At 38.9% G+C, this 13,520-nt stretch overlaps 1 protein-coding gene across 1 annotated transcript in view; it reads right to left on the reverse strand.

Moving 5' to 3' along the window:
- The window catches only part of Exog (endo/exonuclease (5'-3'), endonuclease G-like), a 32,912-nt gene that overhangs the window by 14,087 nt on the left and 5,305 nt on the right, over nucleotides 1-13,520 (reverse strand). The window contains exons 3-5 of the mRNA XM_005386588.1: nucleotides 13,278-13,417; nucleotides 11,684-11,760; nucleotides 8,926-9,040 (exon numbers count right to left, since the gene is read on the reverse strand). Of these exons, the coding sequence (XP_005386645.1) occupies nucleotides 8,926-9,040; nucleotides 11,684-11,760; nucleotides 13,278-13,417 (332 nt within the window). The remainder of the gene's footprint in view (nucleotides 1-8,925; nucleotides 9,041-11,683; nucleotides 11,761-13,277; nucleotides 13,418-13,520) is intronic.

The following is a 13,520-nucleotide window of genomic DNA, read 5'->3' on the forward strand; positions in this document are numbered from 1 at the left end:
TCGTCCTTTTATTTTTAAAATAAATAAAAAAAAGAAAGAAATTTGGCAGACACCACCTTAACCAAGTAATGAAACTTAATACCATCAATAACAGGACAAACCAACACACACACCTCTTCCTCATGTGAGACACAAGACTACCTCTGTGATGTTCTGTGAAAAACATCACCCATCATGAGGAAACTACTAACAATCCAACCTGAAGGATATACCACAGAACGGTTCTTCTGCACTCGAAAAAACATTCAGATTAAAGGAGATACAGAGATGTGACAAGGAAGCCATCAACAATCCTGGATTGGATACCAGATGAGGAAAACATCTGCAAAAAGGACATTTTGGGGGCAACTGGTAAAATTCAAATATGGACTTATACTAAGCATTATTATTACATGCTGAATTTCATGAATCTTTTAATTATTCTATGGTTATGTGAAAGAATAAAATATTCAAGAGGAATGGATCAAGATTCCTACAACCAACTCTCAAATGGTTCAGAATATAATAAAAAAGTTATGTGCACACCAAATGGGGAAGAGGAGAATAAGTGTGGCAAAATGTTTACAACAACTGAATCTAGATGAAAGAAAGAGGAAGCCTTTATTTTGTTCTTATAACACTTCTATAAATAAGGCATTATTTCCAAATAACATGTGGAAGATATCAGCTTGCTTTACAAATAACTAATAAACAAGATTAATGTGGGTTTCCAGGTCAGGAAGGCTACCTGAGCACAGGAAATGGCATTAATAAGGAACAAAACTGAACACTCACATGGAATTGCTGAGAATGACAGAAGCGCGGGTTAGTAGACTAGGAATTGCCGTGTACTTCTGGAAGATGAAAGACAAACATGATGACACTGTTAAAATTTAAAAAAAAAAAGGAAGGATCCAAAGCTCAGATTCTTTTTGTTCTTGAACCAATGTCCACGAGTCAAGAGTGTCAAAATCAAGAAGTGTGACTTAAAAATTTGCAGAATTATCGTGCAACAAAAGCCACAGCCTTGGTTCTGCCCTCAGATGAAGCTAGAGAACCTCACAGTGTACAGGAACTGCCCCCAAGATCTTGTTACACATGTAAACTCTTAAGCCCCATTACCAAGTTTTAGGGCATTTTCAGATAAGCAAGGACTCAAAGTTTACCATCTACTGACTCTTACAGAAAAAATGTTTAAGGATATACTCCACCACCATAAGAAAAAAAGAAAAACGGAGAAGAGGAGTTTCAGATAAAGTGTACCTAGCCAGGTATGGTAGCACATGCCTGTAATCCCAGCATTCAGAAGGCTGAGGCAGGAGGACTGCTGTGAGTTCCAGGCCAGCCTACGCTACATAGTGAATTCAAGGCCAATCTGGACTACAGAGGGAAACCCTGTCTCAAAAAAAAAAGATAAAGTGGACCTAAGCTAGGAACATAACAAAATGACAGGTGAACACATGAAATGACAGGTGCACTCCTGACTTAAAGCTATGGCTGAGTTTGCCAATGGTCAACCCTACTTACCCCTTGCTCCTGGAAACTCCATCCTCTCCTGCCACCGGGACACCACCCTCCCGTATCTGCCCTCCCTCCCTGAAGGTCACCCCTCTGACTCTTCCTCCTCCTGGTCTCACAGGTCCAGTGCAGCAGGGTGCAGCACTCTCACTTATCCTCAAGGAGCGTGTCACTAGCTTTAGGTACCCCTGGTGTGCTCCCCACTTTGAAGACAGTCTCTACTTCTCCCTCTCCTTCGAGATTCACACTCACATCCAGCCTACTCAACATCTCCATTTGGACAACAAGTAATGTCAAATTTGGATATTAAAACATCTCACAACCAGAAGAGAACTTCTAGTTTCCAGCCTCTGATCCTGCTCTTCTCCGATCTTCATCGCCTCAGACTGGAAAGGCAAGTGTTACCTCGACCTTCCTCTTCCCACTCCGCAGCCCACCATCATTAGTCCCTTTAGCTCTGCCTTCAAAGCACATCTTACATCAGACCATTTCTCACTAATTCTACTACCACCATCCACTGAAGTTGCCATTTTCATTTAGAGAAGTCTACCGGCCTCATACTGGTCCCCTTGGCTCTACTTATTCTGTTCCTCACAAACAGCCAGAGTGGCCTTTAAGAATGTAGCCCAGCTTAGCCACTTTCCTGATCAAAACCCCGCGAGAGCGTTGTGCTCAATACAATGCGACTTCTTCCCACCAGCCCCCTCTGGCTGCACACAGAGCAACATTGTTCAGTCTCACCCTGGCCTCTACACACACTGGGGTCCCCGGCTGGAAAACCCTTCCTCCAGCTGGCCCTTACCTCTCAGGCTCCACCCCATCTCGCCTCCCAAAGGGCCTATCCTGTCTTTCTCACCCCCACAATGATCCTTAACCATTTTGTTATTTTTCTATAGGCATCTTTTCAGATATGGCTCCTCCACAATGACGTAAGTTCCATGAGGTCATGGTTCCTCTGCCTTGTTTATCGCTGTTTTAAAAGCAACCAGAATTAAACCAACTACATAGCAAAACTTAATACTGAAAAAAATGTGTTGAACGAATAGCCAGGTGTGGTATTCATTCCAGCTATTCAGGAAGCTGAGGCAGGAGGATCACTTGAGCCTACAAGTTCAAGATCAGCCTGGGCAACATAGAAAAACCCACATCAAAAAAGGTAATTAAATAAAAGGAGAGAAGAAAATGAGCAAGAGAAGGAGGAAAAGAGATAAGAGCAGAATAGAAAGTCAGAAGGCCCCAAGAATGATGTCTTATATCTTGAAAAACAACTGGTTTACCTTTATGAAAGACTATGATGGTAAGGATGATCTGAATTATGTGAATTAGAAAGTAAAAGCATATTATTACATTTTTAAATATAATAATTACACCACCACCTTTACTTTCTATGTCCTAGTTTTTCCCATTGTTTGTTATAGTACTGATCTGCACTGGTACAGACTTAATAATACAGAATTATATCCATTTCTTTGCAAGCCCAAACACACTACTTACACACTCATAATACTACTATGCTGGTTTTATTTTTTCAATGGATTCAGGATTACAAACTCAAGAATCAACAAGGGCTAGACTGGATGTAAATACATGAATGGGCTGGGCGAGCACTAAGTTGAAGATTGTACACTCAACATAAAAGGTTGATACTGCCAGGCACAGCAGCACCAATCCCAGCATTCAGGAGGCAGAGGCAGGAGGATCATAGCCTGGACTACATAGTGAGCTCAAGGCCAGCCTGAACTACATAGCAAGACTGTCTCAAAAGAAAAAAAAAGAAAAAAAAGGCTGATACTCTCATCTAACAAACTGATGCTTATGAGAATATATGCCAAGTGTTATCAATCCATCTAATGTTTTTAAGAGAACTTAAAATCTAGAGTCATGTGAGCACAATCTCCCAATTATTAAACATTACCAACCAATTCAAAATAACACGCTGCATGAGTCAAATGAAATAATACCTCTATGACTGGATGCTGCATGGGTGGATTCAGTTTACAAACTGCTACAGGCAAAGTTCAGAATAAACTGTAGTTGGCAAATATAAATGGTATAAACTTTGACACTATATAAATGACAGATTAAGAAGTAAACACTTAAATATATTACATAGGGTAAATAGTGTAAAATTTGCCATAAGAAAAAATAAAACTAAACATGTAACTGGCAGAGACTGGAGCAGCACAAGAAATGAAATAAATCAGTTTGGAGATTCCTCACAAAACTAGGGTTGGAAGTCCCACTTAACCCAGTTATTCCCCCTTCTGGGTATTTTCCCAGAAGAATTAAAGACATCATACCACAGCGATATATGTGCACCCATGTTTATAGCAGTTATAATTTGTTATAACTAAATCTTGGAAACAACCCAAATGCCCATCCACTGAGGAATGGATAAAAAGATGTGGTATTTTTATACAATGGAGTACTACTCAGCTATTAAAAAAGATTAACTCGAGGCTTTTGTAGGTAAATGGATGCAACTAGAGACCATACTCATAAGTGAAATAAATCGGAACCACATGTGTAAACATCATATTGTCTCCCTGGTGTAGGAACCGGAAAGAATAGGTAAAACTCAAAACATACAATAGATGATAGGGAGGGGAAAGAAATTGCTCAAAGGAAGGAATGACTGGGATGAGGGAAAGAAAAAAGAAAGAAGGCAGGCAATACATATATGGATAGTTGGGATAACTGTACTGATGTCTGATGGTGCACTGAAAGGAATAGTTAATGCTTAAAATTTTTTATGTTCTGACCAATTTTGCATGCTTATATCTGGTAATCCGAGCAACTGATTTGAAGACAATAATATGCAATGGAACTACCATGGTGAATTCCTACCATCTTGTCCAGTGAAACTCTGTCTGAAATTTTCATTATCTCTAATGTTTTAGGTAAAAATTATTATTTTATTCTCTATAATGGTTTGAACAATCTTCCATTCTTACATCTGGTAATCTGAGCAACGTAGTTAAAGATAACAATATGTAATACAACAACCACTGTTAATTCATGTCATTCTGTCTTGCAATCCTATTATCACTTTTAATGTTCTTGCTTTGTTTTATGTTTATGATGTTGGTATGCTGCTATTTTTTTTTTCTTTTACTATCTTTAAAATAAAAAAATTAAAATAATGTCCACAGTCCTATATCAAAGAATTTCAAATAATATCTGTAAGATTAACTACAGTTTGAACCAGATTATAAAAGGATATTAATTTGACATGTCATCTCTTACCAAAGCCTAAGATAGGGCACTGAAATTAGTAAAGAAGTTCTAAAAAGGGCTCCACCAGTGGCAGGCCACCAGAAAAACTTCTATTCCCTTACCTGGAATGACCAGGTGGTGGTTGTTAAAAAGACATATTTTAGATGAGTCAGGAGACACAGGCTATAATTCCAGCACTCTGGGAGGCTGAAGCAGAAGGATCACAAAGCCTGGGTGACTTAGGTGCCCTATTACTCATAAAACTTCAGGTCAGTAGTTTTAGCATCATTGATTTCTGCCTGAATCATCTGTTACTATGATAACTGCAAAGCAATTTTCAAAACTCTGGTTTCATTCTTGCAAATTTACTATTTGACACTCTACAGTAAGCATAATTTCTCCCTACACCCCATGTATATACTTACTAATACAGATTGCTAATTCTATAGATTTACAACTCACTTTATTTTGTTACTCTAACTGTCCCATGTATGGTAAATGGGTGCTCCTTCAAGCTGACTTCTAAGTTCCTCTAACAGGTCTGGATCAACCATCTGAATACTCCCTCACTTTCTGGCAGATGTTCCATTTTGTGCTCTCCTTGTGCCAACCCTAGAGTCAGCCATTTCTCTAAAGTGCTGAATCCTCTCAGCAAGAGATTAAAAGATTATGCGGGGGGAGAGCGGGTGCTGAAGATCAAACCCAGGTTCTCATGCTTGCTAGGCAAGGCCTCTAACCCTGAGCTATGGCAACAGGCCTTTTAAATTAAATTATATTTTATTTTGTTTATAAGACAGGGTTTTGCTATGTAGCCCAGGCTGGCATCGAACGCGAAGTGATCTTCTTGCCTCAGACTCCAGAGTGTTGGGATTACAGGTGTGTGCCACCATGCCTGGCATAAATTTTATTTTTGAGGAAGGATCTTGCTGAATTGGCCATGCTGGCCTTCAGCTTGTGATCTTCCTGGCTCAGTTTCCCAAGTAGCTAGGATTACAGGCTTGTGCCACCACATCCATCAGGAGGTAGTTTTTTAGAAATCAAAATGTGGCCTCAAGATATGCTCATTAATAACAGTGTATCACTACTTCTAAGCCCTCTCAACAGAAAGAACTTGAAGATATATTTTTGTAAGTTGTATCTTTAAAAATTCTATCCAATATAAGAGAAACATTTTCTACTATTACTATTCTATTATTTAATAATATTCTATTATTAAATAATACATTTCCTACTATTATTATTCTTTTATTATTCTATTCTATTATTTTACAGCACAGTTAAGAGAAACATCCACACAAAAACTGTAGTGAAATGTTCTCAACTATTGCATAATTTTTCCTTCTAGGTTTTGTATGAAATTTCCTTCCACATAGTAAACTAGTCATCTTAATCTTTCAATTTTATTAAGACAAAACACATAGAAAACTGTAATTTTTTCATTTCATGTTTACAAGTCAAAGAAACTTCTCCAGTAACAAGAGTATAGGATTTAACAAAGCCCCAGGATAATTAACATTTGAAACAAGACAATATAGACAGCCATTTTTTCTTCTAAGATTATTTTTAAAATGCTGAAATTAAATTAACAAGTTAACCAGAGGAGAGAAATCCATGAAAGGGGAACTAAAATGGATTACTTTAAAAATACTAATTCCTCTGCCGCCTTCATACCTATGAATAATTCCCGGAGGGTATGACAGTCCTTAAAAAACCTTTCATGCTGGATGTGGTGGTGCACACCTGTAATCCCAGTACTCCGGAGGCTAAAGCAGGAGGATCATTGTGAGTTCAAGACCAGCCTGGGCTCCAAAGTGAGTTCAAGATCAGCCTGAAATGCATAGTGAGACCCTGTCTCAAAAAGACAAAAAAAAAAAAACTTTTCTACCACTTCCACCCAGCAAATAGAGGTACTTAGATTAATAATTGCTCATGAGAAAAAAGAAGTGGGATATTCATCAAGACCTACACAAATGCCTGGGATAAGTACACATCGTGGCCCATCTGGTCCAGACAGGCTGAATGTAAATCAAGTAGGATGGTACACTCCAAAGTCTGTGTGTCTTCCTAAGTCTGTTCCTCAGGTTATACACTTATATCACAGACTTTCTTCAGTAATCCTTTAACCCTAACCTGTATTTATCAAGTATCCGTTTATTCCCTCCAAATATACCTCCTCCCTGACTTTCCCACCAAGTCCCGCAATCCCTCTTTTACTTACTCTGGTTCCTCTTCTGCAATCCACCTTGTCCTCTACCCCATGAAGACCTCACTGTATAGGGCACTTTTAGAGCTTTCAATGATAATAAACAGCCCATTGCACCACAGGTGCCATAGGTTTGCCACCAGTGGTGTGTCACTTCAGCCACCACCTTGGTGACAGCCAGTGTTCCACTTCTCTAGTAAACACCTGCCCTTCAGGTGTGCTCCTTTGTAAGCTGGCTAAGAATTTTCTACCATCAGATGCTTTCACACCACTAAGTATGCCCTTCTGCACCTTTAATCTCTCTTTCCTTCAGTCTATAAAGCTGCTCAAGCATCTTGCTTGTAAAAAGCAACTTCATCTTTTAAAAATTCAAGTTTCTCAAGGAAAAGCTTTTTTACTTGTTGTAGTCAGGGGTTGCAACACCATAGATTTAAGATAGGAAACATAATTTTTAAGATTATTTTATAATATTTATCCAAAAAGTCAAACGCAGAAGAGGAGGTGATCTGTCCACAGAGTACAGACCCAAAGAATCCAACTGAGGGCCTGGATCCCATGGCAATGTCCTACATAAGTCCAGCTGAAGATCTACAACCCATGGAAATGTCCTCCAAACTCCAAATGGAGGACATGAGCCAACAACAATGTCTCATGCAAATCTGTATCAAGGATCTGCACTGGGAAGGCCCAAAGGTCAGTGATGGAAGCTGGAAAGTCTGCACCAGCAGGATAAAGGATCTGTGCCAGCCTGAGGGATCTGTACTGGAGCCAGGAAGAGATGCTCAAGGTAAGGACCAGCACTCCCCTGAAAAGAATCGCAGCCATCCTCAGTGACAGTGAGGACCTGAGCTCCTCCCAACAGTGAGAACAGCTGAATTCATATCAGGAAAACCAGCATGACAAGCTTCTCCAGGGGAATCAACAGCACAACCTCTTCCCCTCCAGTTCTTTTCATGCTGCTGACAACAATCCACAGGTAGGCCTTTCACACCCAGCACCATGCTGACTCAGTTTATTTTTTTATTTTTTTATTTTTTTGTTTTTTTTGGGTTTTTTTCTGGTACTGGGAATCAAACTCACAACCTCGTGCTTGCCAGGCAGGCACTGTGCCGCTGAATTAAATCCCCAACCCCCTCATTCAGTTTAGCTGGGTGTTACAAGTTGACCATTAGTTAATCCACCACACTTCCCATTTATTAAACTCACTGCAGTCCAGCTGTTTCCCTCCTTCCTCTCCCAAAATGGTTAGTCTCTCCTGCACTCCCCTACTCTTCCTCATGACAAAAGTCTGAGTTCTGCTCTTTACCTCTCCTCATATGGACTACTACAGTAATGTCCTCACTCATTTTATCTCTAATCTCTTCACTGATGCCCCTTTTCTCATCTACCCATCTGCACACACAACCAGAATACTTTGTAAAAGCCAAAACAAATCACATTTCACCATGCTTAAAGCAAAACTATGGCTTCACAGTGCCTTCACCCTAGAATACTAAGTCATCTATGATCTGGCCCTGTCCTGCCTGCTATACAGGTCCTTCTCATGAGCCAGCCTTCCTTTCTTGTACCATGAGCTCCAGTCTCTATGAATGACACATAAACCCTACAACCAAGCTGTTGACCACAAATGTCCTGGCCATACTATTCCATCTTCTGGAACTGCATGTTCCCTCCTGACTCAGTTTACTCTTTACTTACCTATTAAGATCTAGCTCAAATATTTCCTCCTTCATTCAGCCTTCCAACTCACACAAGTAGTTTCTCAGTCCTTTTCATCTACACATTAATCTCAACTACAAAGCATTACACTTTAATGTAGTTTATTGCTAACGTGCGTGGCCCCCGTCAAATTGTGAGCTCAGTGGCTACTTTTTACCCATCACTCTGTGCTTGTAACACCAATAGATGCCCAATAAATACTGTTGAATAAGTGAAATTAGAAAGGAGAACACAGAATGAGATTATAGTTTCATACAAGTAACATACGCCTGAATGTTACAAGTCCCTACCTGATAAGTAACTGTCTTCTTTCCATCATTTTTAGTCTGAGGTAAGGTCAAAGGTCCAGATACTATCCAAACATCTTCAAACCTCTCTGTCAGTTCACGACAGTACATTTCTATTCTGCAAAAAAAAAATCCAAAAGTGTGTAATATTGTCACAGGCAGGCATGAAAAAAAAAGCAGCAAGCCGTCGCAGTCCCTAGGAAAGATATCAAGAATACTGCATTTGTGAAATTAACTTAAATAAATAAGAACACACAAAACATAAACGGAGATACAATAATTTCCCCCAAGTTTTACTAAAAAATAATTAAAACTCACACAACATAGCTATCTACATTTTTCTCTGTGTACACTTGATATGCATTTTAGAAGTAAAATTCTGTGAAAGCATTTTTCAGGGCTGCAGGTATGGCTCTCTGAAGCAGCACAGAGCCTGCATGCCCAAGGCCCAGGGTATGATCTCAGAGCCCCCTATCCCCACCACACAGCCTATGCCATAGTTTGTGAATAAATATTTTTCAAGAATTATGTCATTCCATCAACCTAATAAAATCATCCCCACTACAGGACAACAGAGTTTATTTTAACATTTCCTATACAATGCAGCATTATGTTAATTCTAAGAATGAATTTAAAGGAATAAATTACTGAATAAATACTTTAATGACTTGATTATATATAAAACTTATACTAAATATTTTTAATAGGATTATATAAATTCTCTCTAGGTTCTAAAACGTGACATAATAGTTTTACAACAATCTTTACAACACTGGAATTTATCATTTTAAAACTTTTTTTATCAAATTTACCAGATTAAAATGGCAAGTCATTTTATGTGCATTTTTTTCCACTTGACCTTAGCCAAAAGGCCAAGAAGCAATATACGCATTTTCTTACAGTGTAGCTGGAAGAGCTCTCCCAATGAGATAATACTTACCACTCCTCAGTTTTTTATCTAAAATGTAGTATCAAATTATCTTACAATATATATGCCCAATACATACTATTTTACAAGGTAAAATTTTCCTTCCATAAATTCGTCTCTTAAGAAAAAAAAGTTAAATGTTCCTACAGGTATGCAATCCCCAAATCCAGAATACGGAAAGGAAACTCTAAAGGGAAAATATCCCAAATCTTCAAAAAATAATTTGCAATAAAAGAAAGAATAAAAAACCTACAAATTAATTAAAATGAACTAAAGAAATGTATCAACCAATCTAGGTATACATAGACCACATGTGAATCCTAATTTAAACCAACCAACCAAAAAATATCCAAGAGTAATCAGAGGAGCATGAGTACTGAAAACCAGTAAGAAGGAATTACTACCCTTCAGTTTAGGGGCAAGAGTAGTTCAGCAGACCACATTTTATAAAATCCTTGTGAACAGGAAGGGGACTGAAAGATGGAAAGGGGCAGGGGATGAAAAGAACTGAGCTGTGTTATGCACACGCACCAACTCCCCACAAGGACCGTGACCACTCTGTGCTACAAACATGGACTAGTAAAAAATAAAACTTGAAAAAATCCTTTGTTTTCTAGAACTATATGGAAATATTTATTAATAAAACAATGTAGGAGCAACCTGAGTGGAGAAAATGAGGGCATGTAGATGGAACAACTGTGGCCATGACTGACAACCACTGTTAGTGCAGGATGATGCTCTCTTAATCATTTTAAACCATAAAGTACTCTATGAGGAAAACACAATAACCTAAAAAACCTCCATCAGTGCTAGTTTTAGATGCTTAAGAGACCACCTGACAGGCTTATTAACAGTTTAAGGAAAATACAGGTCCGGATGACTTCTGTTTTTCCTTTTGAAACAGGGTCTCACTGTGCAGTTCAACCTGGCCTGAACTGTGTAGCCCAGGCTAGCCTAGAACTTTCCAGAGATCCTCCTGGTTCAGCCTCCTAGTGTAGGATTATAGGCATAAACCACCATACCCAACTCAGATGATTTTATAGTTAGGTTTTATTAAAAACTATCTAAAGGAGCTGGGCATGGCACCACATGTCCTTAATCCCATCACTCTGGGAGACTTAAACAGGAGGATTGCAAGTTTGTGCCCAGAATGGACAACTTAACAACTTAGTGAGACCCTTTCTCAAAAAATGATTTTTTATAAAGGACTAGGGATGTAACTTAGTGCAAAGGTTCAATCCCCAGGACCACTTTAAAAAAAACAAAAACAAAAAAAAAACCCTAGTTAATGGTTACACTGAACTGTACCAGCACTTTTTCTTAACAGCTCAGGAACACCAGAATATAACAAAACTGCCAGGTGTGGTGGCACGTGCCTGTAATCCCAGCACTCCGGAGGCTGAGGAAAGGGGATCATTGAGAATTTGAGACCAGTCTGGGCTACAAAGTGAATTCAAGGCCAGCCTGTACTTCATAGTGAGACCCTGTCTCCTAAAAAGACAAAAAAAAAAAAAAAAAAAGATATTACTGCCTCAGTTATTAACAGAATTATTAACTTGAGTAGTTTCTTTCAAAACTTCACTTTTGAACAGTAGCAAACACATTAAAAAAACAAAACAAAACAAAACAAACACCAGGCTATATTTTGAAGTCTGCTCTCCCACAGATTATACTCCCAAAATACAGCAAAGAAAATAACCCAAAGTACTGGCTTAGCATCAGTAAGGTTAGCATCTCAAGAGCAAAGACACAGCCAGCTGATAAACACTAATACATTCTCCTGTCACACAATCATCTTCCACAGAATGTATTTTTAAAACTCTCACAGCTTACCTGTTCCAATATCCAGAATTATTATCAAAATTCTGAGGCACAATATTAGAAAGGTAAAAAGTTTCAGCCATGGCTTTCTGTGAAAATCAATAAATAAAAACAGTGACTTACACTGAAATGTTCTCCCTTTAAGATATTTTACAAAATGAACAGAAAGAAAACCAGTTTCTTATTCACACATTATTTCTAGGCAATTAGTGACTACAGTGCTTATTTGGATAAATGAAAGCTACAGGTACTCTGGGAGAGAAAGACTTATTATCCAAGTAAGGACTTCAGTGTGCTAATTTGGCTTATCATTTATAAAATCCAAATCTATAATGTAAACTCTAAGAACTAAAAGCTTCCAATGTAAAGCTTAGTAGCAAATTCTGGTTTTAAGCCTCGGGCAGAGAATTTCTTAATATAGTTAACCTTCAGGAATGTTAGGAGGTACAGTACAAGCTCACTAGTTCAAAAGTAGAAGAGAAAAAGTATTCTATACAATCTAGGAAGCTTAACTGATGCCTGGGTCCATCTCCAAGAGTTTCTGCATGGGGATTTTTGCACAATTCCCCAGGTGATCAGAATGAGTACCCACAGATGAGAACCACTATCTTGATGATGACAAGCATCAAGCAGAGTTCACATAGTAAGCAGGTGTGGTGGCACATGCCTATAATCCCAGCACTAAGGATCCCTGGGAGCTCAAGGCCAGCCTGGGCTACATAGTGAGTATGCATACATATGTAAAGTAAATGTACCATACATGACTGCCATATTATCTTTCCAACTTTTCTACAGGTCCAAAACTTTTCAACATAAAAATAAATGAGTTGGGGCTTAGGGCACAGCTCACTGGTAGAGAATCTGTCTAGCGGTGTATGAGGCACTGGGTTCAACCTCCAGACAACAGGAAAATAAATAGTAAAAATAATGATAATTTAAAAGATGAATAGCTTCACTCCCTGTGGCTTTCTGTTGCTGTTATTGCTGTTTCTGACTGTTTTCTGAGATAGGGTTTGGCTATGTAGCCCAGATGACCCTTGAACTTTCAATGATCCTCCTGCCTCAGTCTCCCAAGTGCTGAGATTACAGGCATGAGCCACCAGGCTCAGCTTCCCAGTAGCTTTTTATTTCCTTTATGTAACATTTGGTTTTCCTCATTCAACCTGTTTAAAAATGATTCAGGTCAAGTGTGGTACATGCCTATAATCCCAACACTCAGTAGGCTGAGGCAGGAGGATCACTGCAAGTTTGACGCCTGCCTACATACACAGTGAGCTCAAGGCCAGCCTGAACTACATAGCAACATCCTATTTGAAAAAACAACAAAAAAGTAAAAATTAAAAATAAAAATGACTCAGCATCTGACAAGAAAAGGACAGTGAAAGAGAAGTCAGAAGTAAAAAGGAAACAAAGAATGGAAATTCTTAAACCTTTAAGATTTGGCTCCTAGATTTGTAATCTCCAGGCCCCTCAGATATATGGATGATATAACAACCTCCAAATGATACTGGGGAAATATTATAATTCCTAACCTGCTAGATGTCCAATATGCCCTTAGCACACAAACATCAGCCCCCTCCTCCTACCCCTCCCCAAATATGCCTACACTTGAAAATTTATTGTTTCCTGCTGGAGCCATGTGTCCTCGTGACCAGCCGCTTCCAATATAGTCCTCATTGAAGGCACTGAATGTTGGAGAGATACTGGGATCAGGCTTGAACTTACAGTGTTTTCTGTCTGCATCACCTGAAGAAAACACACAAAATGAGAAAGTTATCAGTGGACAGATAACCCTCCAAGTTCTCTAGGCAAGGCAAGCTGGCTGCTACTGACTGGTATCTCTTCAAGC

Source organism: Chinchilla lanigera, unplaced genomic scaffold, assembly GCF_000276665.1.
Source record: "Chinchilla lanigera isolate Chin_1 unplaced genomic scaffold, ChiLan1.0 scaffold00026, whole genome shotgun sequence".
Classification (NCBI taxonomy): Eukaryota; Metazoa; Chordata; class Mammalia; order Rodentia; family Chinchillidae; genus Chinchilla; species Chinchilla lanigera.